Raw genomic sequence first — 25,461 nt, 5'->3', positions numbered from 1 at the left:
TCGTTGCTCTGCAAACAGCCAGATGGGGTGGTTGATGTTCTGCTAGAGGCAGTGGTATTGCAGATAAATTCATAATGAGACCAGAGCTATAGGCAGCTTTCCCCAAGATGAGATTGTGAAGAACCTACCCTTAACATACTACCTTCAGAAAGCAAGTAGAGACTACCAGTCACTTCCCTCTGACACATGTTATTGGCTTGCATAGTTGAGTGCTTTGTGGCAGTTTTAGATTTCTCTGATTCCTTTGTCCTTCCCCCTGATTTGGAAATGCATCTATTTCCAATTATTCTCTAAGTTCTGAAACAGGAAACACTGTTCTAGTGTCCTTTTTCCCCTAAATAAGCCAGTTTCCTTGCAAATAAGCTTTTCCATTTGTGAAAGCTTATTTTCAACTGAGTAAGGATAGCAGATTCCCAAGCATGTATTCATATAATAAACATGGATTTTACTGAGAGAACAAAAAGTCTCAGCATCTCCCGTTGTTTTCATTGCTCCTGAGATGTTGGGCAGAAAGCATTAAGAGCATGGGAATTAGTAATGTACGGTAGACTCCGATTAGTTTCTTGGGTTTACCTGGACAAAGCTTAACCTCCATTGTTCCTCAGTTTCCACGTGTTAAAAGTGCAAAGGTTTTCTTACTTGACTAGCAAGGATTGAAATGAAATAATGTATGTAAATATTAAGCAGCCTGACAATCAACATTATTTTGGGGTTACTTCCCTATCCTATTCTTAGGGTGATTTCAATTTTAAGACCTTTGAGCTGGCTCCAGACTTATTTGCTAATGAGATGCTGCACAGATTTCAGGGCCTTAAGTGGCCTCAAGTTGACTCTAAGAAGAGACATTTGGACAGTGCTTGGGTAGAAAGAGGGGCCTTCCTACCCATTAGAGAGTTGAAATATGATGGACCTAGCTCATTGTAATTCATTTTATCTGTTCACAAGCATTATGATCTGCATATCAGAGTTGTGTGCCCAGCTGGCTATGCCACTTGACAAGGAGTTTCAAAGAGCAAGAAGAAGACTCAATTCATGCTATTAATTTTGACCTTTGGAGCCATAATAAACAGCCTCAGGTTTTACCCCAGGGCTTGGGGAAAGGAACCTTTTATTAGTCCTCTGTCTGTCTGGGCTGCTGTGACACACAGTAGCCCCCGCTCAACTCTTTAGTGTCTTGGTTTCAGCCATGTGTGAGGAAGGGTTTTTCTGTAATGGTATCCATATATATCCATAGGTTGTCCATGCCTGTTAGAACCTCCTGCTGTATACACACAGTTCTTGAATCTTCTGCTTCTTTTGAAGGGGCTTGTTTACAGGGGCTCTTGGGTGGCTGCCGTCTTACTGCGTGTGTGGAGTGATGAAAGCAGTTTCTGTTTGTCCTTCCATTGTAATATATATCTTCCAGCGGATGCCAGGTGATTCTGCTCCTGTGGGTGACATCCTGCCTTGACCACACCAAGGGAAGAGCTTAGAGACAGTTTTAAATGCTGTGAGCCCTTTGCCACAGGCTGCTAAGGGTTAGGCTTAAAGGGAAGGCCATCAGGGAGTTGTCAGGGTCTCTTCTTGCTAGTTGAACGTTGTCCCTTGTATAATTGTGAAGTGGGTCTGTCCCCTTTGTGTCACAGGCCTGTGCAGGTCGGTGAAGGAAATTCTTTCCCCACCTAGGTGTTTAATAAATGCCAGGACCCTGAAGATACGATCACAGGTGAGACGGGGTTCTTCCTGCTTCTCCACATGTAATTTTCCTCTCCCTCATTTTACCCAGTGCTTGACTTGTTCCTTGATTCATTCACCACGAATCTGCCCTGTGTGCCTGGAGCATAGACTTTTAACAGGGCAAGCCTCCATAAATTGTTGAAAAAAAGATTGAGGTGAATGAATTTGTAATTAAGGAGAATAATTAGAATATATGCTATATGACCTTTGGTGCTCACTAACACCCATTATCCCTCAGGTGTTAACTAAGGAGAAAATAGAGCAAACAAATGCCTCTTTTTGTTGTTGTTTCAAACACCAAAAATGAACTTTTTCATAGCTTTTAAAGACAAGCAGTTTGAAGGTGAACTGTTCCTTAGATTAGCTTGCCATTGGCAGACAAAGACTGCTTTTGCTCCTCTGAGCGACTTGCAGTATCTTTGTTCTAAGCCAGAAGCAGTCACTTGAGTTATTTTTTTTTGCCAGCACTGGTTCTATTAAACATGCATGTATTTCTCTCAAAGTATTTTTTCCCCCTAAAAGTACATTCCTGCCCCTGGGACATAGTAATCCGCCCAGTTTCCTAAGTAACGCCACAGTTTGGGCAGCTCACCTGACCCTTCATTCTCTGCAGAAAAAATAAAGTAGGAATGCTGTATTTATATGAGGATATAACGAATTCTCTTTTCATTAATTGTTAATCTTACCATTCACCTTCACAGGAGAAGAATTTACTGGTTGCTTATGAAGGAATATATTTTTTAAAGTGTATTATTTACTAATAATTATTCCTTTTTCCTACCCTTTCCCTTCTTTGGTGTATTGTGTGTGGAGGGTTGCATGTTTATGTGGTGTGTGTGCATGTTTGTGCGTGTGTGTGTGTCTAACTGCTTGAACATTAAATCCAGAAATCACTGTTGGCGTCTTCCTCAGATGCTTGCCACTTTTTTTTTTTTGGCATTTATTTCTTGTGGAGGGGCATCTGTGCCATAGCACTCATGTTGAGGTCAGAGGGCAGTTTGTGGGAGTTGGTTCTTTTCACCACGTGGGTCCTGGGGATCAAATCCAGGTCATCAGCCTTGGCAACAAGAACCTTTACCCATTGAGGTGTCTCACCGACCCTCCAGTGAACTGTAGGAATTCACTTGTCTCTGCCTCCCTAGTGCTGGTATATAAGTGTTGGGCCTGGTCTTTATGTGAGTGTGGCAAATGCTGCCACAATCCACAGTAGGAGACTATGCCACCAGTAGGAGAAATACGGATTCCAGCATTCATACTGTGAAAGAACTGCCTGTGCCAAGTACTCACTGACCTGTAGGCAGATAGTCCTGAGACCAGGCAGATGAAATGTAGCAAGAGGAGACAGGCTCTCTCTTTGGGTTCTTGGTGTCTAGACTGGGAACTATATTTTTATTATTTTAAACCTATATTTATTTAATTAACATCTAGCCTAAGATTTAAACCTCTGTTATTGACTGGGTTATCACAGTGCTGTCAGAATTACCTAGGAACACATTTCAAAATAAAACTTTTACCAGTTCTGTATACTAAATGCAGATCTTAGCCAGATGTGTGTACTTTACGAAAGCTTCTTACATGGTTCCAGTAACCATTTATCATACAGTCAGGAGTGGTGTTTTAACCTGTTAGACACACAGGTCTAACTTCCAAATACTTTGTCCTTGTTCCTGAGTGGCTGGGATAATCCTTTCCCCAACACATACGGTTTGTAGCACAGGAATGCTCACGTCTCTGGTTAGGTCTTGTAAGTCCTCTGCCTCTCTTACTATGGTGGGGCTCTGCAGGCCAGTGAACTTGACTCTTACCTCACATTTCTGTGAATGGGATGTGATGTTTTGTTGTTCTGAGTGACTGGGACTGACTGTCACAAAATAAAATAGCACACACCGGTAAGCAACACATAAAAGCCGGGAATCAGATCCCCATAAGTGAATGTGGGTGGGAGCTCAGTCTCTTTATTTTTATTTCCTCCCTTAAAATATTTTTACATCCACTCTTGAATTATTTTGGAACACACACACACACACACACACACACACACACACACACACACACACACCCCAGAACTGTTTGGGCAGGAAACAGAAGTTGTCTGTCCACTTGCCAGCAGTCTCCAGAGGAACCCAAGCCCCCCAGAAACGAGCCAGCGGGTTCCCTTTCTGGTCCCCTGTGTTAGAGCACTCAGCTTCTCCTCCTCTGGCTTGTTCTGGGTCCTTCTCCTTCGTTTTTTCATGTTCTTCCCAAGCACTGGACCTTGGAACACCCAAGCCAGTATGCCCCTAATACCAAAGAGAGAAACATGTCTTGCTGTCCTCTTGTCATAGTTTGACCTTTCCTTGTTCCTTCTTCAACTCCTGATAAGGAAGGGGCATAGAGCAAAATCTCTCTCATGTTTTTGGCCTACCTCCTGTGAAGCAGTTCTCTAGTTTGGGGCTGGGCTTCAGTGTTATAAGAGGGAAAGCATGTTTATACTGAGACTTAGGACAGCACATGCCTTCTCGTTCTCAACACTCCAGTCTCTGTGTTACTCACTTTCTGTTCCCAGAAAAGCAGATCAGACTTGGTTGGAAGGTAAGGTCTGCTCATCACTGTGTTCCTAGTGTTTAGTACTGTGTGTGGCACATAGTAGGCACTCAGTAAGAATTTAGCTAATGTTGGAAGACACAAAACAACTATTGAGTCAAAAGAAATAATTCATAGAGAAATAACAAACTTTATAATCAGGCAAAATGATCACCTAACATTTTTTTGCTTGGTTTGCTTAGGAATCTTCTATTTTTTCCTCAGCTGTAACTAGAGAGAGTTCCAGAAGTTAAAGGAGTTAGATGTTCCAGGTAGCAGTTAGAAGAAGGATTAGGGTTGTTACACAGAGAAACCCTGTCTCTCACAACAGCAGCAGCAATGATAGGTTTAGGTCATTTAGTGCAGCAGCATTTATCCTCAAGTCTTTGTGTTGCTTGGCAGAGATGAGGCAGGAGAGTGTAGACCCCTCTGACGTCTACGGTGAGTCCACAGTAGCCCCTATCAACATATAATGGACACTCTAATAAGTGGTACTTAATTCCATTTGCTAAAAAAAGTATTTTTATAACTGCTATATTTTCATTTAAAGTGGTTAGAATTTAAGCATTTTGGTACATTAACAAATTCATATTTTTACTTAAAGCATATTCCTTGAAAATGTAAGACAAGTAAGTTGGCAATCTGGGCCTTTCATCATATTACAGACATAAGCATGCAGAGCTTGGAAAGTGATGGATGTGATAGAAATAAATGCCACTCAGCAAAGTCTGCATCTGTCTCCTAACACTTGCCAGCCAGCAGTTTTCAGGAAATCTGTTCATTTTATGTGTGGGGTTTTTTTGCCAGCATGTGTATCTGTGCATTGTGTATGCAGTACCTGTGGAGGCCTCAAGAGGGCTTCTGATTCCTTGGAATTGGAGTAACCAATGGTAGTGAGCTGCCAAATGGTTGCTGAGAATCGAATCTTGTCTTCTGTAGGAGCAACCAGTCTTCTTAACCATCATCTCTCCAGTCCCCTAAATGCTGGATTGTTTGTTTTGTTTGTTTGTTGTTGTTTAGTTTTTTTGAAAAAGGTGTCTCTGTATTGCTCTGGCTGTCCTGGAACTTGTAGACCAGGTGGTTCTCAAACTCAGAGATCCACCTGCCTCTGCCTCCCAGGTTCAGGGATTAAAGGTGTGTGCTACCACCACTGCCTAGCTGTAAATGCTGTTTTTAAAGTAATGTTTTTTGTGTTATCTTTTGAAAAAAAGATTTAAAAGTGAACCTTGCCAGGAAGAAGCCCAGAATCCCTTGCCCCTCTCTCTCCTATCTCTCTTCCCATTCCCTACTGTCCTGGCCTAAGAACTGCTCCCAATACTTACTCTGAGAAGGAAGTTGGTGAGTTTTTTGTTGTTGTTGGCTTGTTTTTTTTTTTCTTACCAGAGATAGGTTTGTTGGTTGAAATAAACTTTATTTTTATCTTTTTAAAGTTAAATAATCAATTATTTTCCTAGTCAGATTACAGTTTCCCCTTCCTTCCTCCCTCCTCTCCTCCCAGTCCCTTTCCCCATCTACTCCTCCTTTCTCTTCAGAAAAGGACAGCACCCTCCCCCTTGTATATCAGCCAGCTATGGCGTATCAAATTTCAGTAAGACTAGGCGCCTCCTCTTCTATTAAGGCTGGATGAGGCAACCTAAGAGGAGGGAAGGCAGCCCCTGCTCCCTCTGTTAGTAGCCCTACAAGAAGAAGAAGTTACACAACTGTAAGATGCACAGAGGGCCTAGGTCAGTCCCGCACAAGCTCTCTGGTTGGCAGTGCAGTCTCTATGAGCCCCTCTGAGCCCAAGGTAGTTGATTCTGTGGATTTTCTTGTGGTTTCCTTTACCCGTCTGGCTCCCATAATCCTTCTTCCCCCTTTTCCACAGGATTCCCTGAGGTCCACCTAATGTTTGGTTGTGGGTGTCTGCGTCTGCTCTCATCAGTTGCTGGCTGAAGCCTTTCTGATGACAATTGGATGAGGCACCAGATCTATGAGTACAGCAGAATATTGTTAAGAATCATTTTATTGACTATTTTTTTCTGGTCATGTTTGGTTCTATCCTAGGTCTCTGGGCTATCCAGCTTCTGGGTCCTGGCCCTCCTGGCATTGTCAGAAATGGGCTTCCTCCCCTGCTATGGGTCTCAGGCTGGACCAGTCATTGGTTGATCACTGCTATAATTTCTGTGCCACCTTTACCCCAGCATATCTTGTAGGCAAGACAAATTATAAGTCAAAAAATAATGGGGCCGGCTTGCGGTCCCAGTCCCTCCATTGGAAATCTTGCCCGGTTATAGGAGATGGCCAGTTCAGGCTCTGCATCTCCCATTGCTAGGAGTCTTAGCCAGGGGTTACCCTCATAAATTCCTGAGAGTTTCCATTGCACATGAGTTTCTAGCTCATCCCAAAGATGCTCCTGATTCCAGTTGTCTTCCCTAGTACTCTCTCCCTCCATCCTTCCCCTCTTTCTGTTCCCATGCCCTCCCCACCATCTATGTGCCTCCCGCCCCCATCCACCTGTGAGGTCTGTTCTATTTCCCTTTCACAGTGAGAGTCCTGTGTTTCCTCTTGAGTCCTCCCCCCTTGTTACTTAGCTTCTTTGGATCCATGGATTGTAACATGGTTATGCTTTATTTTATGACTAATATCCACCTGTGAGTACATTCCATGTTTGTCTTTCTGGGTCTGGGGTACCTCACTCGGGATAATCTTTTCTTTTCTAGTTCCATCCATTTTCTGGCAAATTTCATGATTTCATTGTTTTTAACAGCTGAGTAATACTCCTTTGTGTAAATGTACCACTTTTTTTTTAAAATCTATTTTTCAGTTGATGGACATCTAGGTTGTTCTAGTTTCTGGCTATTACGAATGAAGTTGCTATGAACATAGTTGAACCAGTGTCCTTGTGGTATGATTGAATATCCTTTGGATATATGCTGAGTCTTGAGGTAGGTCGTTTCCCTATTTTCTGAGAAACCACCATGCTGGTTTCCAAAGTGACTGTACAAGTTTGCATTTATTCCCACCAGCAGTGGAGGAGTGTTTCCCTTGCTCTATATCTTGCCAGCAGTGACTGGTCAACATCCTTGTGTTTTTGATCTTAACTATTCTGACAAGTGTAAGATGGAATGTCAGAGTCATTTTGATTTGTATTTCTCTGATGGATAAGTATGTTGACCATTTCTTTATATGCTTCTTGGCCATTTGAGATTCCTCTGTTGAGAATTCTCTGTTTAGATCTGTACCCTATTTTTTTAATTGAAATTGGATTTGAATTGTGTTATTGGAATTGAATTTATCTGGTTTGTTGATAGCTAGTTTTTTGAGTTCTTTATATATTTTGGAAATCAACCCTCTGTGAGATGTGGGGTTGGTAAAGATCTTTTCCCATTCTGTAGGCTGCCATTTTGTCCTTTTGATGGTGTCCTTTGCCTTACAGAAGCTTTTCAGTTTCATAAGGCACCATTTATTAATTGTTGATCTTAGTGCCTGTTTTGTTGGTGTTTTGCTCAGTTTTCTCCTGTGCCAGTTTGTTCAAGGCTGGTCCCCATATTCTCTTCTGTTAGGTTCAGTGTATCTGGTTTATGTTGAGGTCTTTGATCCGTTTGGACTCTAGTTTTGTGTAGGGTGATAGATTTGGATCTATTTGCATTCTTCTACATACTGGCATCCAACACCATTTGTTGAAGATGCTTTCTTTTTTTCCGTTATATATTTCTGACTTCTTTATCAAAAATCAGATGTCCATAGGTATGAGGATTTATGCCTGGGTTTTTAATTCAGTTTCATTGATCACCTGCCTGTTTATGTGCCAATACTATGCGGATTTTATTGCTATAGCTCTGTAGTAGAACTTGAAATCAGGAATGTTCATACCTCCAGAAGTTCTTTTATTGTACAGTATTGTTTTAGCTATCCTAGGTTTTTTTGTTTTTTTCATATGAAGTTGAGTATCATTCTTTCAAGTTCTGTAAAGAATTATGTTGTAATTTTGATGGAGATTTCATTGAATCTGTAGATTGTTTTTGGTAAGATGGCCATTTTAATATGTTAATCATACCAATCCATGAGCATGGGAGATATTTCTATTTTCTGATATTTTCTTCAGTTTCTTCCTTCAAAAACTTAAGTTTTTGCCAAACAGGTCTTTCACTTGCTTGGTTAGAATTACACCAAGATATTTTATATTATTTGTGGTTATTGTGAAGGGTGTTGTTTCCCTAATTTTTTTTCTCAGTCCATTTGTCATTTGTATATAGGAGGGTTACTAAATTTTTTTTTTAGTTTATTTTGTATCCAGCCACTTCACTGAAGGTATTTCTTAGCTGTAGAAGTTACCTCATAGAATTTTTGAGGTCCCTCATGTGTGCTGTCGTGTTTGTTTTTTAATAAGCTTACAGTGAAGAGAAAAGATGGTTAATGCACACCCGAAGTCCCTGTGGCAGAGCATGACCCAGTTAGGGCCCTTGCTTGTGGAGAGGTGGAACACTGGCCTGTACATGTCTCTGGATCAGAAACACAATACTGTAGTGTTACTTCCTTTTCCTAAGTCTTGGCATCAAGGCATTTGTCCATCCATCCAGACAGAAATCCTATGTACCTTTGGTGTTCTGCTACACCAGACATGTGTGCGGGCACATGTACACATATATATGTGGGTATCCATGAAAGCCAGAAGAGGGCCCTGGATCCCATGGAGGTGAAAGTACAGGCAGGTGTAAGACACCTAATGTAGGTACTGGGAATAGAACTTTGATTCTTTGTAAGGATAGCAAGTGCTCTTGACTCCTGATCTTTCTCTCCAGCTCTACTTCTGTTTCTTTAATGGGTTATAGCTGTTTATTTTATAATTGTGCCAAAATATAAATAACATAAAATTTGCTATTTGTAGCGACTTTTTAGGGTTCATTCTTTCTACCATTTGTTTTGTTTTGTTTTCCCAGAGACAGGGTTTCTCTGTATAACTTTGGAGCCTGTCCTAGAACTCGCTCTGTAGACCAGGCTAGCCTCAAACTCACAGAGATCCGCCTGCCTCTGCCTCCTGAGTGCTGCGATTAAAGGCATGCATCACTACTGCCCGCCGTACCATTTGATTTTTAAAATTCTTATTCCTATAAGTTCTGGCTGCCATATACTTAATAAGGACCATCTCCTTCCCTGTGCTGAGGTTGGTAGATCATTGAATAATTAAGAAAGGAGTGTCAACATGGCCCCTGCTCTCAGGACTCCAGTTCTTAATCTCAAGGAGATTAAGCCTCATTAGGGAAGCATGATGTATGTTCACCAGTCAGCTAATGATTCGTGGCATGTAATCCCTGCAGAGTTCAAGGAAAGCTTTGTATAAAAGTGATAGTCAGCTTTATCAGGGGCAGTCTGTCCAGACTGCAGAAAAGGAGGAAGTCAGGGACTTGGGGAACTAAGATACTGTGTCGGCTATTTCAGTCTTAAGTTTGTTGTTTTCCAGAGAATCTGTTTTCTAGGGTAGAGCATTTGGGTGCGTTACTTGTGAAATAAACTGAATATCCTAGCAGTGAAACATGTTATTGATACGTAATTTATATCTTTGAAAGTCACAGGAACCAAATATTTAACTTGTGATATAAACACATATTACAAATCCAGATTATCAGGGCTAGAGAGTTGATTCAGTGGTTAAGAACACTTGCTGTATCCACAGAGTGGCTCACAACTGTCTGGAACTCCAGTTCCAGGGGATCCGAACCCTTCTCCAGCCTCTACAGGCATCATGCACACACAGGATATACATATATACTTGCAGACAAAACACTTATATATAAAAAATAAACATTTTTAAATCCAGATTGTCTAGTGGCAGCAGAATTAACTTATTATGATTCTGTGTAAACGTCTGTGTTCACAGGAAGGGCATTAACCCTTTCGATGCATTATCATATGGAATAGGTATTTCATTAGTGAATTTTTTTTTTTTTTTTTAAATATTTTTATGGTTTATTTAACTTTATTTAAATTTATTGGTGTGAAGTGTCAGATCCCCTGGAACTGAACTGATCTTCAGACAGTTGTGAGCTGCCATGTGGGTGCTGGGAATTGAACCCGGGTCCTCTGGGAAGAGCAGTCAGTGCTCTTAACCACTGAGCCATCTCTCCAGCCCCTTCATTAGTGAATTTAGCTCAGTTGCAGTTAGAGTTTTCATGTGAAAGCATTGTATAAAAAAATCACATAATGAAACACATATTTATTGAAACTTAAATATCTGCTTCTTTGAAATCTGGTAAAAAGTTGAGAGTGCCATGTATTGTGGGCTTTGCTTAATTCCGAGTCTGTCCAGAGACTGTAGTGATTAGTGGCAAAAGATGATGCCTGTTCTGTTGCCATACATCTATATGAGTCAAAGATTTCGTCTGGACAGTACAGTGTCTTACAACAAGTACCACAAAGTAAACATCTTCTTTCTCCTTTCGTTTCTGCAGGCAGGCAAAGGTACACTGGGGACCACCATGTTCACGTGACATTAAGAGGAAACGGAAGCCTGTGGCCTCAGCATCTTTACCTAGCTCTAGGACAGGTGATTATATATAGTTGTCATTTGTAGAGCACCTGTTGTGTACTAAACACTAAATGATTGTTTTATATACCTTCCCATGGAATCATGATAAGTGATCTGTATTCCTTATCATAAGAAATTGAGATGCTGAGAAGTAATTTCCCCAGTTCTCTCTGACTGTGGAGTCTGCATTTTCATTCTCCCTTGGCCTTTGTATTCCTGCCAGCTGTTCCCAGTCACGTGAACCTTCTCTGTAGCACAGACAGCAGGTGAGGTCCACGCTGATAAACATCTAGCTGGATAGCAGTTTGCTCAGTAGTCAGAGGTTATCTGGGTTCATTTAATTTCTGCTTTAAAAATAATTTTTTTTTTTTTTTTTTTTTTTTTTTTTTTTTTTTAGTTTTTCGAGACAGGGTTTCTCTGTGGCTTTGGAGCCTGTCCTGGAACTAGCTCTGTAGACCAGGCTGGTCTCGAACTCACAGAGATCCTCCTGCCTCTGCCTCCCGAGTGCTGGGATTAAAGGCGTGCGCCACCATCGCCCGGCTTTAAAAATAATTTTTATGGCCAGGCACCTTTAATACTTGTACTCAAGAGGCAGAGGCAGGTTGGTCTCTGTGTGTTCAAAGCCGGTCTGGTCTACAGAGTGAGTTTCAGGACAGCTAGAGCAACACAGAAATCCTGTCTTGAAAAATAAACAAAGGTAAATAAATAAAAATAAAATAGCAATTTTTATTTTACATATATTAGTGTTTTACTTGCTTGTGTATCTGTATACAGTGTGTGTGCCTGGTGCCTATGGAAGCCAGAAAAAGGGTATTGAATTTCCTAGGACTATAGTTATAAATGATTAGAATTCATCAAGTGGGTGCTAGAAATAGAACCTAAACCTTTGGAAGAGTAGCCAGTGCACTTAACCACTGATCCATCATCTCTCCACTGTCGCCTCTGTCCCTCCCTCCTTCTTTCCCTCTCTTGGCTATTTTGAGATAGTGCCTCACTATATAGCTCTCACTGTGGAGATTATAGACCAGTCTGACCTTCAACACACAGAGATCCACCCGCCTCTGCCTCACCAAGTGCTGGGATTAAAGGCGTGCACCACCACAACTGGCTCTGTTCACTTTCTTAGTTGATTTATACGGCACATTGTATTCTCATTGGTTATGTGTAATGGTGTGTTCATTTTTACTCATCATGAGATGTCTAATTAAAAACATTTTCAGGTTAAACTTTTTTAGTTTCTATATAAAATTCATGCCAGTTAGTAGAAGCTAAAATAGTGACTATCTTTGATAGGAGAGTGACCAAGAGAAGACACAGAAAAATCTGGGTCTCTGGAAATGTTCTCCATTACAAGTCAGGCAGGGGTAACATGGGCATTTATATATATGTAAAAGTTCTGTACACTTAAGGTTATCAAAGGTATTACGTATCAAACCTATTGTAAATTACTTTTCTTAGGTAAACTATAGATTGAACATCCCTAATTTAAAATCCAAAATCTTAAGCAATTGAACGTATGAAACTTTGGAGTACTGACATGCGCGTGTGAGTAGATTCTCTACCTGACTGTGTGGGGTGAGTTGCGGTCAGAAGCAAGCACAGTAAAATAGCATGTGTGTGACCTTTCAGGTATTTGTGAAACGAACCAATCTAAACCCAAAGCACTTCTGGACCTAAAGAGCTTGATCAGAACTTACTTACCCTGTGCTACGTATCACACATTTCAGGTCAGTTAGCTGAGTGAAGGCAGAGACCAGACAAGTGTGGGCCCAACCCCCTTCCTTCCCCGTGCGATTGTTCAAATACCCTGAAATAGACCTCTTCGAGCTTCTATCTGGGGTGACTGCTAATCGGTGGTTCATCTGAACAATCTTAATCACAGACCTAATGATTGTGTGAATTTTTATAGTGGTTTCCACCTGCAGAGGCTCTGAGCTAGGCACTTTGTGTGCACCTCTGCCTCAGCTGTCCAGGGTGGATGCAGTTCTTGCTATTCCGTTGACAAATGAGCAGACTGAGGTATAACCTTCTGAAGTCAAGTGTTAGTTCCAGGGTCAGGGCAGATGTTTCCCCGATGCTCTAGATTGGCCCTTTAAACTTCCAGGTGTCCTTTGTATGCACAGTAGGATTGATTATTCCAGACTCTGAAACTCGGCTCTTCAACTAGTCTGTACTATTTAAAGAATTAAAACGAAACCTTTTCTCTTAGCTTTTATTTTATTTTTCCCTCTTTGGTCCTATTTTTTCCTCTTATTCCACCCCCCCCCTGGTTTTGGGGATCAAACCTAGGCCCTCGTGTCTGTTGGCAAACGCTCTACTTCTGAGCTACAACCCCAGCCCTACTTAATGCTTGACGAGATTAGAACCATTGGGAAGAGCTGATTTCACATTCAGAGCAGGAATTGTATGTAGTGTATTGAAGAAGACATTAGCTGTTTCCACGGGAGCCCACTCCTGGGCTTTCACTTGTTGACTAAGCCCTGCTTCGCTGAGCACTTTCTTTTTTTTCTGCTCACAACCCGAGTGCCCCATGGAGGTGAAGGACACAGCCTGAGCCTGTGCCATCAGTCAGGAGAACAAATGGGCTTGCTCTGCCTACCATCGGGCCATCTCCGATTCCACCTCTTTTATAGAAATGAGTGATGAAGAGAGGTGCGTCCCGCTTTGCCGCTGTATTAATACACATCAGGGGCCAGCTCCTGGCACTAAATCACACAACTGCATACATCTGTTATCAGCTCTTCACCAGTGTGATGAACAAGACTGCAGATAGAGGCTTCCTTGTGTCATTCTTTATAGGATTTTCCTAAAAGAATAAATAGCTCAGATCTCTGCCAACACTCTCCCCTGTCACTGTGATGAATTCAGCTTCTTTCTTAAGCATGCAGCTACAAATCTCTGCCCTTCCCCCACCCGTAGAAAGTTTTGAGTTGAAATTGACTGAATTTAAAGATCTTAGCAAGGCTAGGGGGTGAAGAAAGGAAGAGATACACACGTCTTCCTTGGTTTATTTGTTTGTTTGCTTTAGTAGTACAAAGGGCTGGGGAAAGGACCCTTCCAGCCCTTAAGTAGTGCCTTCTTGAACTATAGCACTGTTATTTTCTTGTTTATGTCTCCATGTCCCTTCCCTCCCTGGCTTTATAGCATGCAGAGGTTTAGCACACAGTATTGCTCCCTGGATCCCAGTGAGTAAGTGTGTAGACCTTTTCTAAGACTGGTATCCCAGGACAGGAATTTCCAGAAAGCCTCTACCACATGCTAAAGTGACCTAGCTAGCTGTGTTAGGCTCTTAAAGAATGTATTTCTTTTTTTTTATTTGTTTTTTTTAAAATAAGATTTTTATTTATTATGTATACAGGGTTCTTCCTTCATGTATCCTGCAGTACAGAAGAGGACACCAGATCTTATTACAGATGGTTGTGAGCCACCATGTGGTTGCTGGGACTTGAACTCAGGACCTCTGGAAGAGCAGCCAGTGCTCTATTCCTCTGAGCCATCTCTCCAGCCACCCTGTTATTTCTTTTTTGGCGGGTGTGTGACTGTTTTCTTCAAAACTTGAGAATAAGTGGCTATAAGAAATGTAAGGCAGTCCAGGCGGTGACGGTGCACACTTTTAATCCCAGCACTCAGGATCCTGGCAGAGATAGGCGGATCTCTGTGAGTTCAAGGCCAGCCTAATCTATAAGATCTAGTTCCAGGACAGGCTCCAAAGCTATAGAGAAACTCTGTCTCAAAAAAAAGTAAGGCACTCAGGCTCATATTGAACCAGTGTGCTTGATGTGATTTTCTTCATCAGAGCCTTGACATTCAGACTTCTCCTCCTGAAGGTAAACCCTGGTGTTTAGAATAGGGGATCTGGGGCCACTGAAGATTCCATTCAGAGTCTGGATAGTTTGGGCTATTCCTAAAGCCTTTTTCCAACTTTGCATTCCCCAGGATTACAACCGTCATTCAGAAGCTGTATCACAGATGGTCTCTGAGCACTAAGCCAGCCATATGTTCAGATAGGTGGGAATTTTAATCTGTTTGTTCACTGCTATCTCCCAACATCTAAAAATTCACCTAACACTAGGGCAGACTCACTTCTTTTTTTATTTTTATTAGCATTTATGAAACTAATGGTTGTCACTATGACACCTCATGTCTGTAGATAATACACTTTGTTCATCTTCAGTCTCCATCATTTACTTCCCTCCCTCCCACCATTCCCCTTCTTTACCCCTGAGCACTTACTTTTACATATTGTTGTTTCCTTAGTTATTATTGTGACATGTATAAAATAAAATAAATATAAATAAAATAAAATACATATAAATATTATAACCAATTGAGTCCATTTAGAGTTGCTCATACATACAAGTTTTTAGGACTGATCACTTGCTATTGGATAACCACTCAAGGGTCTCATCCCTGGGGGAGACTAATTATCCGTCTCTCAGCAGTCATTAATTTTGTAGTTCTTCATCTAGGGATAGGGCCTTTGGCTTCCATCCATGTTGGCATGACAGTTGGTGTTGTCATTGTTCAGGTCTTATTTAGGCAGCCATATTGCTGATATTTTATGGGTGTAGCTTCCTTCTCTTATATAGAAGTTGTAATCTCACAGCAGATGTCCTGGTCTTCTAGCTCTTGTGGTCTTCCACCTTCTCATTAGTCTCTAAGCCTTAGATGTAGGAGTCGTGTTGTACATAGTAACCATTACAAGATATCACAGCAGTGCAGTAATGGTGCTCATATCTTGGGAATAACCAACAGCTGTCTGTCTGACTGGTCTTAAGGCCTGGTGTTGTCAACCTAGATAACTACACATGACTGGTGAGGTCATGGAGCCTAGAAGGAACCTACTGTTGTCACTCTGTAACCAGTGCATTCTTAATACTTTTCCTCTACCCACAGATAAGTGTCGCTCTCCGCCATTACCAGTGAAGCTCTGTTTCCAGTTAGTCAAAACTAACAGATCAGAATGTGAGAGAACTGACCATGGGGCGTCTAGCTCCAATGTATCTAAATAAAATTATCTTAAAGTCGTGGCAGTATTCTCCATATTTTTCTAACCCCTTGGAAAATATCTAATTGCTATAAAAGAATATTGATACATAAGGTGTAAAAGAAAACAATGCGGCTAGTACGAAAACTGTTCCCACTGAAGAGAGTGGGGACATTTTTCTTCCATGGGGACACTCTCTTCAGTGGGAAGAGTTTTTGTACATTTTTGTCTCGTTTTGTTTTGATCATCGCTTTTGTCTTTAAAGAAGTTTTAACAGATAGATGTATCTCTAAAGGCTATGTTGTCTGCTTTTTTAAATGTTTCTGAACCTTGCACAAAAGAGTTTATATTTTATAAGATTCACCCAGTTCTGTTTCTGAGATTTTGTTGTGCAAAATCTCTTTGTTTGGCCGGCGGTGGTGGCGTCCGCCTTTAGTCCTAGCACTTGGGAGGCAGAGGCAGGCTGATCGCTTTGAGTTCAAGGCCAGCCTGGTCTACAAGAGCTAGTTCCAGGACAGGCTCCAAAGCCACAGAGAAACCCTGTCTCGGAAAAAAAATCCTCTTTGTTTGACTGTCACACGTGATTTCCCCTTGTATGAGGAGGCCTGTGCCACAGCTCAGTGATCGTGATTGTACTGGATTGTGTCCTATTTTATACCATTGTCAAAAGCACTGTGTTCTGGGAGAAGATGGTGCAGGCATTCTTCTGGGTTACTTCACACTCATTTAATCGTGGTCTCAGAGACCAGACAATACTGGACCTTGGCATAGACATGATTGGAATCCCTGAACTTTTCTGGTAAGATGTAAAATGTCCATCTATGGCAGTTTCTCAAGACAGCCATCATAAAAAGGCCATGAGATCTCCCAACTCTGCACTGCATTATATCACCTAAAGAATTAAAAGCAGAAATTTAAAAAAAAATTAAATTATTATCATTTTATGTGCATAGCTGTTTCACTTCCATGTATGTCTATACACCGTGTGCATGCAGTGCCCACAGGAGCCAGAAGGTCTTGGATAACTCTGGAACTGGAGTTACTTAACGTTGTGTACTTCCACGGGGGGTGGGGGGGCAGGAATAACCCAAGTTCTCTATAAAAACAGCCAGTACCCTTAACTGCTGAGCCATTTCTCCAGCCCCTAAAGCAGAGGTTTTCCTATATTGGTGTGCGCAACAACATTGGTCACGGTAGAACAACCCAGATGTCAGTGGCCAGTGAGCAACAAAATGTGGTTCTTGCACACATAGAGTGTCACTCAGAACCTTGCTGTCTCGGATAAAGGCACAGTGAGTGAGCCAGACAGACACAGAAAGACAAATAGTGGATGATTCCTCTTTAATGAGCAACCTGAATAGTAAATTAATGACAAGAGAAGGTAGAGAGGTGGTTACCAAGGCTGGGAGGAGAAGGGGTGAGGAGTTAGTGCTGACAGTGCACAGAGCTTCCACAGCTTCCACTGGAGATGATGAGAGCTTTCCACATCACCTCTGAGCTCCATGCTGTTGAACAATGACCATCATAGAAAACAACAGCAGCCGACAGCTTTTCAAGGATAGACTGTCACTGAGGTTTCTGATTATGTAGTAAGGATAGGGATGGTTCTGTGAAGTCCTTTCAGTTAAACTTGAACAACTGACTACCACTGTGCAAGTGTGTGCAGATACGTGTTGTGCTGCTGTGGTTGAGATGCCAAAACATTTGAAAGCTACTGTTTTTAAGAAATGTATATATAAGCTGAGGTAGGGTCATGTTGTTCAAGCATTTCTAATGTTAACTTCCAGTACAAAGTTGACATTTGAGTTTATTTGAGGATATAAGATAAAATAGTGTAAGTCCTTCCTATTCTTGTGATGTGGTTTTTGTTGTATTTGTTTTTGTGACCCAGTTACTAGTAGAAAAATACCAAGGCTATATTATTGGGTAGACTTAGTGGATGTAAAAGAAAAGTCTGGAATCTACTGTATTTTACTATATCTAAGTATATTTTTACCCTTGGCAGAGTGAATGGTGGTTTGTCCTGATCCACTCAGGGGCACTTGGAAAGGTGAAGTGGGTGCTATTGGCATTCGGTAGACAGGGTCCAGAGTGCTGAGTGTTCTGGGTACACAGCACGGCTCTGTACCTTCATTGACTGTCCAGTCCAGAGTGTCTTGAGAAACTTGATTAGAATACCATGCCTGATGCTGCTTATTTCCTTTTGTTCTCCTTATTGTGTTTACTTCTAACATCATCATGTTGAGGAGGAAATGTAGCCCAGTATTTGAGCTTGAATTGCTAGTTTTGATCGCTCTAGTTTCCTGATCCATAAAATGGGGATGACAGTGCCTACTTCTAACAGTTGTTAAGAAATTTGATATTGTACAGGTGTAATGGCACATGCATATAATCCCAGTGCTCAGGGGCTAAGGCAAGAAGACCACGAGTTTGAAGCCAGCTTGGGCTACATTGTAAGACATTATTTTTAAAACTACACGTACATACTGGGTGGGGGAAGTGAGGTAGGGAGTCCTGAGTACATGATGTTCAACAGCACGGTGCCTGGCACATGTGTGCTCCGTGAGTAAAGTGCTCTAGTGTTTTCCTGTTCTACTGAATTCATTTCTGGAGAAATGATTTTGTAAATTCCACTTTTTTTTTAAAATGAAGAAATTAGTAAACCTTATGAAGCCACTTAGGTGAATAGGGCATGAAATATAAAGATTAAGAAATGTATTTCTATGTCCCTCTTACCCTAATTTCTTACACTAACTCGTCTCTCTTTCCTTCTTCTTTTGTGAAACACAGTGCACCCAGATGTGTTGGAGCTAGCCACCCCAGCCCAGAAGCCTCCCCATTCTGAGTGGTTAGACGGGACCTCTGCAGCAGAGAAAGCTACTGCCTCAGCTCCAGCCACGTTTTTCAAAATGCCACATGAGAAGAGTTCTGGATGCAGCTAGAGCCCAGTGGCTGATGGGTGTTGAAACTTCATATTATACAGCCTTGGTGTCTTAATTGGCACCCCTGGTCCTTGCACCACCAGGACTCACTCCTCTTCACATGCAGCGGTGGCTCTTTCTTTTAGAAGATCTCATTTGGGGAATCTTTTTCTGTAAAGCAGCGGGGCAGAAGTTTTCCTTGAGGGGGCGGGGCATCTTCTGTTGTATCCCTTACTCTGTTGTTAGCCCGCTGCTCACCCTCGCTGCTTTCCTAGAGCTGCTGCTCCTGGGCAGCTGTGTCTTTGTTCTAGTAACAGCATTGGCATCCCTTCTGCATAGAGCTTTTAACTATCACCAGTGAAGTCCCAAATTCACAGCCAATTCCAAACACATTCCTCCACGGGATGTGTCTGTGCAGTACGGCTTGCCATCAAGCCTTTATTTACTCTGTGCCAGTAAAATACACCGACCAGGTTCTCAGTTTGGGGCCTCAGAAGAGACACCAGCATGAGGGGTTGGGAACTTCTTCCACTGGGCTTGCACATGAACTGAGGGATCACTGGCAGCTGCATTGTCCTTGACCTCATCTTCATGGTCTGTGTTCTGCTGGCAGAGGGCACATCTAAGCTCAGAGGTTGGTGTACTAAAATGCAGATGGAGGTTTAGGTGCGCAGCAGAATAGTCAGTGGCTGGTGTTTGCTCTAGCATTCTGATCCTGGCTTAATTATATTCTGAGTGGGACTTCGCTGTTCGTTATTCTATAGAATAATGCTCTGTTATCTGAGAAGGAAAATGTCTTTGGGACATGCCTCTGTGTGGCGTGTTTATGACTGCTCAGCTGCATGTAGAGCTGTATATACGATTGTGCCTCAAGTCAATGCTACTTTGTCAAAGTGAGGAATATGTGACTGCCTGGAGCTGCTGGGGAAAAGCCACATTTCCCAAAAGTATTCTCAAGAGCACCTGTCATTCAGGGGCCTGCTTGACAGGGTGCTCTTACTTTGTATCAACTGAGTGCTTCTACTCTGAAATACACAGGAGCTGATGTTAAACCCTCACTGCTTTGGTCACATGGGACCGAACACCTCTTCCTTAGACAGGTGCCTCGTTTTCCCAAAGTGTAATTGTCCCTTCCACACAGTGTAATTAATGTGAGGTGGGCAGGCGGTCAGAGTGTGAGTCTGTATGGAAAGGGGACTCTGAAGCTGGTTTTATAGATTCTGTGGAAGGCTGAGAACGTACCAGCTGGCCATAAGAGAATGGTGAAGGGAGATGCAGATAGAGATCATATAATGGAGGGTAACACCGAAGCCTCCAGTCCCCCAGAATCACCCTGATTCTTGGAAGGAGTGACTGTCCTATGGGGTGTCACAGCTACGTCCACAGAAGGTAGGGAATGTGGCACTGTTTGGTGGCTCAGTGATGAAAGTGGGCTGTGTTGTGCGTTCTCACCTAGACTTAGTTCTGCAGTGGCCTGTGGGACACGGTTCTGACATCCTGGCTTGGGCCAAGGAAGAGATCTACTGATGACACTTAAACCAGTTCCTAAACTTCATGCAGACATTGATGATGATGGCTTTTGAGACTGCCACGGTTAGGTGCAAAGATATTCCCGTAGCTCTCCTTTGTGGTCCATTGCCAGGTCATCCTCTCCTACCTGGGATTTAAAGTAGTTTATATATACATATTTATTTACACTTTAAATATCTCTCTGAAGCCATGCCAATTTTCAGAGGCAAAGGCAGACTTGCATATTGTATTCAGGCACATGAGTAAGCCCAAACAAACTATAGACTTAGATGCTATTCTGCCCTGGGTTATATAATCTGTGTTTCTCATTGGTATCCCTGATCAGTCTGAGACCCATGTCAATAATGTTTTTTCATGATTGTTTCATTTTTCTTGGTCATGAATTTCTATACATTTCTGAATAATTTTGACAGGGATCAGCCAAGATTATAGTATCTACCTGTAACGAATGGGAATAAAGTCATTTACCTGAGAAAATAGAATATTAAGTGCACAAATACTTTCTAATACAGGGTTGTAAATTACGCTCGTTTTAAGGTACACATGCTTAGGGAAGCCATTTATTCTGCTATTTCTCTGTCAACCAGCTTCAGAGTCTAACTAGTATCAGCTGTATTTTAAACCTTACATTTAAACATTTTTATGACACAGTGGATAATGCCATAAATTAAGATCTGCTTTTCAAGGAGAGGTGCTGTTTTGTTGTCAGTATTGAAGATCACCAGACAGACCTTAAGGATGCACTGGATATGAGAAGTTAATGAAGCCAAGAGCCACGGTTCTGAGTTCTGTTAAATCCTTACAGACTACACAGATGTTTCTGAATTTCACTGTTGTGTTTTTTTCTAAAACAGACAAACGTGTTATCTTCTTGCATGACGTCCATTCACAAGTTGTTAGCTTTGCAGAGGAGTTTGAAGGGGTTTGAGATTACTTTTAAGATGCAGCAGTTAAAGGAGGAGCTTCATTTGTATCCAAACCTCTGCATAGCTCTTTGGTCAGAACTGCTGGGAAAAGGAAGTCATTGCTGTTTTCGTGACGCTACATTTACAGGGACAGAATATCGTTTTCCTGAGTGGCATGTGGTTAAGCCTTGAGTTCTCTAGAGATCAGTTGCAGTGAGAGACGTTGGCGTTGGCTCTTAAACAAGACCAGTTCTCACAGCAGATGACCCAAAGTAAATAAAGTGTCTCAATCTTTGGTCCTTTGAATGAGATCTTTTTTTTTTAAGTTCAATGTGTATAATGAGTAATTTAACTATCTGTCCTAAAAGGATTTATTAAGGTTTGCATTCGAGGATGAGAGTTGCTGAGCATATATAGATCTGTCCATCTATATCTACCTACCTATGTATGTACCTATCATCTCTATCATTCATCTATCTATCTGCCTATCATTTATCTATATCTACCTTTCTATCAATCTCTCCAAAATTTCCTTCCATGGTCTAGGAAGTTCTGTGTTATCCTGTGTTAACACAAAGCCACTAAGAACTAAGAGTTGTAGGTACTAGGAGGAACTGCCAGGCCATCATGATCATAGCTGGTTCTTCAGCTCTGGGTAAAGAATTATGGGGATGCATGGCTCATTTAAGGTCTTTGCTCTGTTTTGGCATAATTGCTGTGGTTCTGAGCAATGTGCTTTATTTCTCCCCTTCCTGGGCAGAATCTATGGATACACCTCAGCAGCAGCTGTCTTCAGTGTCTTAAGAGCTTTGTTTGAACTGAGAGCGGAGCGGCTGGCTCTAGCAGACACGACTGCCATCTTGTTGGGGGCATAGCTTAGGCAATGGGGAAGTGGAAGCATTTCACTCTTGTCAGCCTCTTCCTTTGCTCAAGCCAGTTTTGCTCGTCACCATGTCCTTATTTCCCTTTGCTGCAGTTAGCAGAGTTACAACTTCTAGCAATAGTCAGGATGTGATTCTACCCCCTTGGAAGAGAAGCAAAGCCAAGGAGCGGGACTTCAGGTGCTAAACACAGATGGCTTGGTATTCGCTCCTGTGTTAGAATCTGAAGAAGAGGAAAGCCTGGAAATGGCAATGTGGAAGAAAAAGAACAATAGTGCTGAAGAGTGTGGAGTGTAAGGTTTTTATAAAAGGAGCCTAACAGTGTAAATTTAAGCAGGATAATATACTCGTGGATGTGGGGAAATCTCTTGGTAAATTAGCAGATTTGGAACTAAAGTTTTCCACTGTGGTATAAAGATGAGGCTGACACTGGAGATACAAAGGGGCGCCATCCTAGGCAGAGGGAAGGAAAGGGGTGCTCTGAGCAGAGCCCCAGACTGGTCCTTTGCCGGGCAGTGAGGACCATGTTGAAGATGCTTACGTGGGGAGCAGCGTCTGACCTACTGAGTCAGTGCCTGGGAATGAGGTACAGCAAAGCCTAACAAACCCTGCAGGGGATCCAGATGCAGCCTGAAGCCTTGGCTGCACAGGTGTTGCCAGTGAAGCAGGCTCCTTGGCAAAGACAGATTTGTGTGTGATTCCTTGCCTAAACTCAAAAAATGGCTTTGTTCCCATGGGTTTCCCTCGCAAACGCCTGGGAAAGGGTGATAGAGACCATGAGTGGAGGATGGAAGTGACTTGACACAGGAGTCCAAGTGTAACAAGAGTGACCGTCACTTTTCAGTTATCAGTATAAGATAGTACTTATATACAGCCACCTGTGAGTTTTATGTGTTCAGAAGTCAGTTTAAGGAAAAGCCTTACACATTTTTCTAGCATAGTGATGTACATTTTAATATATAATTCAGAAAAAATTTAAAAGAACCAATACTTCAGCAGGCATATCATAAGCATCTGCTGAGGTTGGTAATCTCAGTATATCAGTCCACCCACATTCTCATGTCTGCTTTACACCCAACTAATAGGGTGTGAAGGCTGGAAACCCGACAGTAATGCCCCACTGATTTGTTTGGGTTACAGCGTCAGCACTTCAGAGTATGATAAGCTCATTTGAAGCTTTCGTAAAAAATGGACATTGTACTTGATGATTTTATTCATAGTAATTAAGATGGGTCCTGACTTACTCCAGAGCCCACAAACCCAAATTCTCCCTTCCAGAGAGATGTGTAATGAAGGAGTTCACTGTATTCGGGAAGGTGTTCTGAAAACTGCCTAGCACTGGATCCCTAGACTCTGCATGTGTCCTCTTTCCTAGCTTAAAGGTTAATTAAAACTACCTGTAGCACCGGGCGACGGTGGTGGTGGTGGCAGCAGCGGCCACTGCCTGTAATCCCAACATTTGGGAGGCAGAGGCAGGTGGATCTCTGTGAGTTTGAGGCCTGCCTAGTGTATGGAACGAGTTCCAGCAGGACAGCCAGGTCTGTTACACAGGGAAGCCCTGCCTTTGGGGGAAGGGGTGTCTTTATGGTGGCTCATGCCTGTGATCCCAGAATTGCAGGGCAGAGGCAGGAAGATTCTAGGTTGAACTACATAGCAAGTTTTGTCTTTTAACAAACAATTGGAAAAGCTTTCTAAGGTTTTAATAATACAAATATTTTCTTTCTCTGAAAGGTAGTTCTGATCCTTGTAGAATCTTCAGATGTTTAAAATTGCAGAATGAAAGAAGATAACTTTTTAAAATTTATTTATTATTTTATTATGTATACAGTGTTCTGTCTGCATTTATCCCTGCAAGTCAGAAGAGGGCACCATATCTTATTATAGATGGTTATGAACCACCATGTGGTTACTGGGAATTGAACTCAGGACCTCTGGAGGAGCAGCCAGTGCTCTTAACCTCTGAGCCATCTCTCCAGCCCAGAAGATAGTTTTGAACTAGCTTCTGGGTAGCTTTTTTAACTAGGAGCTGAAGCCACCCCAGCATCATGGTAACATTTAGTTCCTACTGTCCAGGATCTCAGCCAGTGCCCTTCCTCTTAGCGGTTTTTGCAAAGCAGCCATTCCAAATCCTGTTAACCTCAGCCTCTCAGCAACTAATCTTGCCCTCCCACCCATGACTTACTCAGCAGAGCATCCTCCTCCCTCTCAACCACACTTCCTCTCAGAACCCGAGTACCTGTGGACCTGTCTTGCCCAGGTCTGTTGCCCTCAGTTCTTGTGTTTTCTGCATTGCTCGGGCTAGCTATAAATAGCCTCTTGTTATAGACATTTTTGCATTTTTAATATGCTCAGAAACTACCCCCCCTTCAAACAAAATACCCCTCCTTCAACTCTGGACCACTGCCCACCACTGAAGTATGGCTCCTACTCTGTCTTTAAATTCTGTTTTTTTGTTGAAGCGGGGTTTTAGCCCTGTGTGCACATGCAGATCAATTGGGAGTTTTAAAAGTGGTGATGGTTCAGCAGGTGAAAGGCATTTGTTACCAAGCTCTGCATAATTGTGTGTACATGTGATTAAAACCAGATGCATTATAGGAGGGGACATACACAGTAGATGACTTTGTGACCCAATCTATCAATCAAAGTACTGTTGCCAGTAAGGTGTTTTCTCTGCCATTGTATCTTCTAACTTGTAATTCTATATATAAAAGGTATTGATTTTTGTATGCTAATTTTATTTCCTGCTACTGACTTGTTCTACTTGTGGGAGTTAATTTTACCATTAATCCACTGGAGTAAAAAGAAAAAGAAAATCTTCCTAAATGCACAGGGGATTGAATGGAAAGCAAAGAGTCTACAAGCGCTTAAAATTGTGTGTGTGTGTGTGTGTGTGTGTGTGTGTGTGTGTGTGTCTGCGCGCGCGTGCACGCGTGAGAGAGAGACTAAGAGGATTTCTTCCATGGGAGGCAAATAGACAATGGCATCTTTTGTCCTAAAAGTGTTCACCAAGCCCCAGTGAGCTTCTGGCGTGAAGACTGAGGTGAGCCACTGCAGGTCAGGCATGGGATGCTCAAGGAAGAGGGGTCTCAGCTGAAATCTCTCACAAAGCCAGCTCCTTCCAAACATGATGTCTGCTAGTGTGGGTAAGTACTAAATAAATCAGTGAACTATTACAAACTAGTTTGCCTTTCTGCATCTTGACCCTGGTGGAAGAAATGTCATTTTTTACTTAAAAATGTCTAGCAAGTTGTGTTTGGCGTAGGTTTCTGTTCTGTGTATACTGCTTGTGTGGTCTAACACTTTCAGTGGACCTGGGTCTGTCATAATTTCAGCTGACTAGCAGAAGCAACCTCAAAACTCTGCACGAGTCCACTTCCATCCAGGAGTGAAAGTACTCCCACAGGCCAGGCAGTGTAGAGACTGAGCCCACAGCTAAAGCCACAAACCAAAGTAG

The 25,461-nt window shown here is 42.2% G+C and overlaps 1 protein-coding gene across 13 annotated transcripts in view; it reads left to right on the top strand.

Annotated features, from left to right (window-relative positions):
* Gpatch2l (G-patch domain containing 2 like) overlaps positions 1-21,432 on the top strand; it is a 53,895-nt gene extending 32,463 nt beyond the window's left edge. For 6 of the 13 annotated variants that reach the window (XM_075948673.1, XM_075948668.1, XM_075948671.1 and 3 more), the window contains 2 exons: positions 10,707-10,801; positions 18,561-21,432. In XM_075948673.1, coding sequence (XP_075804788.1) covers positions 10,707-10,801; positions 18,561-18,712 — 247 coding nt within the window. In that variant the 3' untranslated portion in view covers positions 18,713-21,432. The remainder of the gene's footprint in view (positions 1-10,706; positions 10,802-18,560) is intronic. The other 7 variants (XR_012907771.1, XM_075948678.1, XM_075948679.1 and 4 more) reach the window with 2 other exon arrangements.
* Positions 21,433-25,461: the final 4,029 nt, after the last annotated feature.

The sequence above is a fragment of the Microtus pennsylvanicus genome, chromosome 14, assembly GCF_037038515.1.
Source record: "Microtus pennsylvanicus isolate mMicPen1 chromosome 14, mMicPen1.hap1, whole genome shotgun sequence".
Lineage (NCBI taxonomy): Eukaryota > Metazoa > Chordata > Mammalia > Rodentia > Cricetidae > Microtus > Microtus pennsylvanicus.
This window is presented reverse-complemented; position numbering and strand designations above follow the sequence as displayed.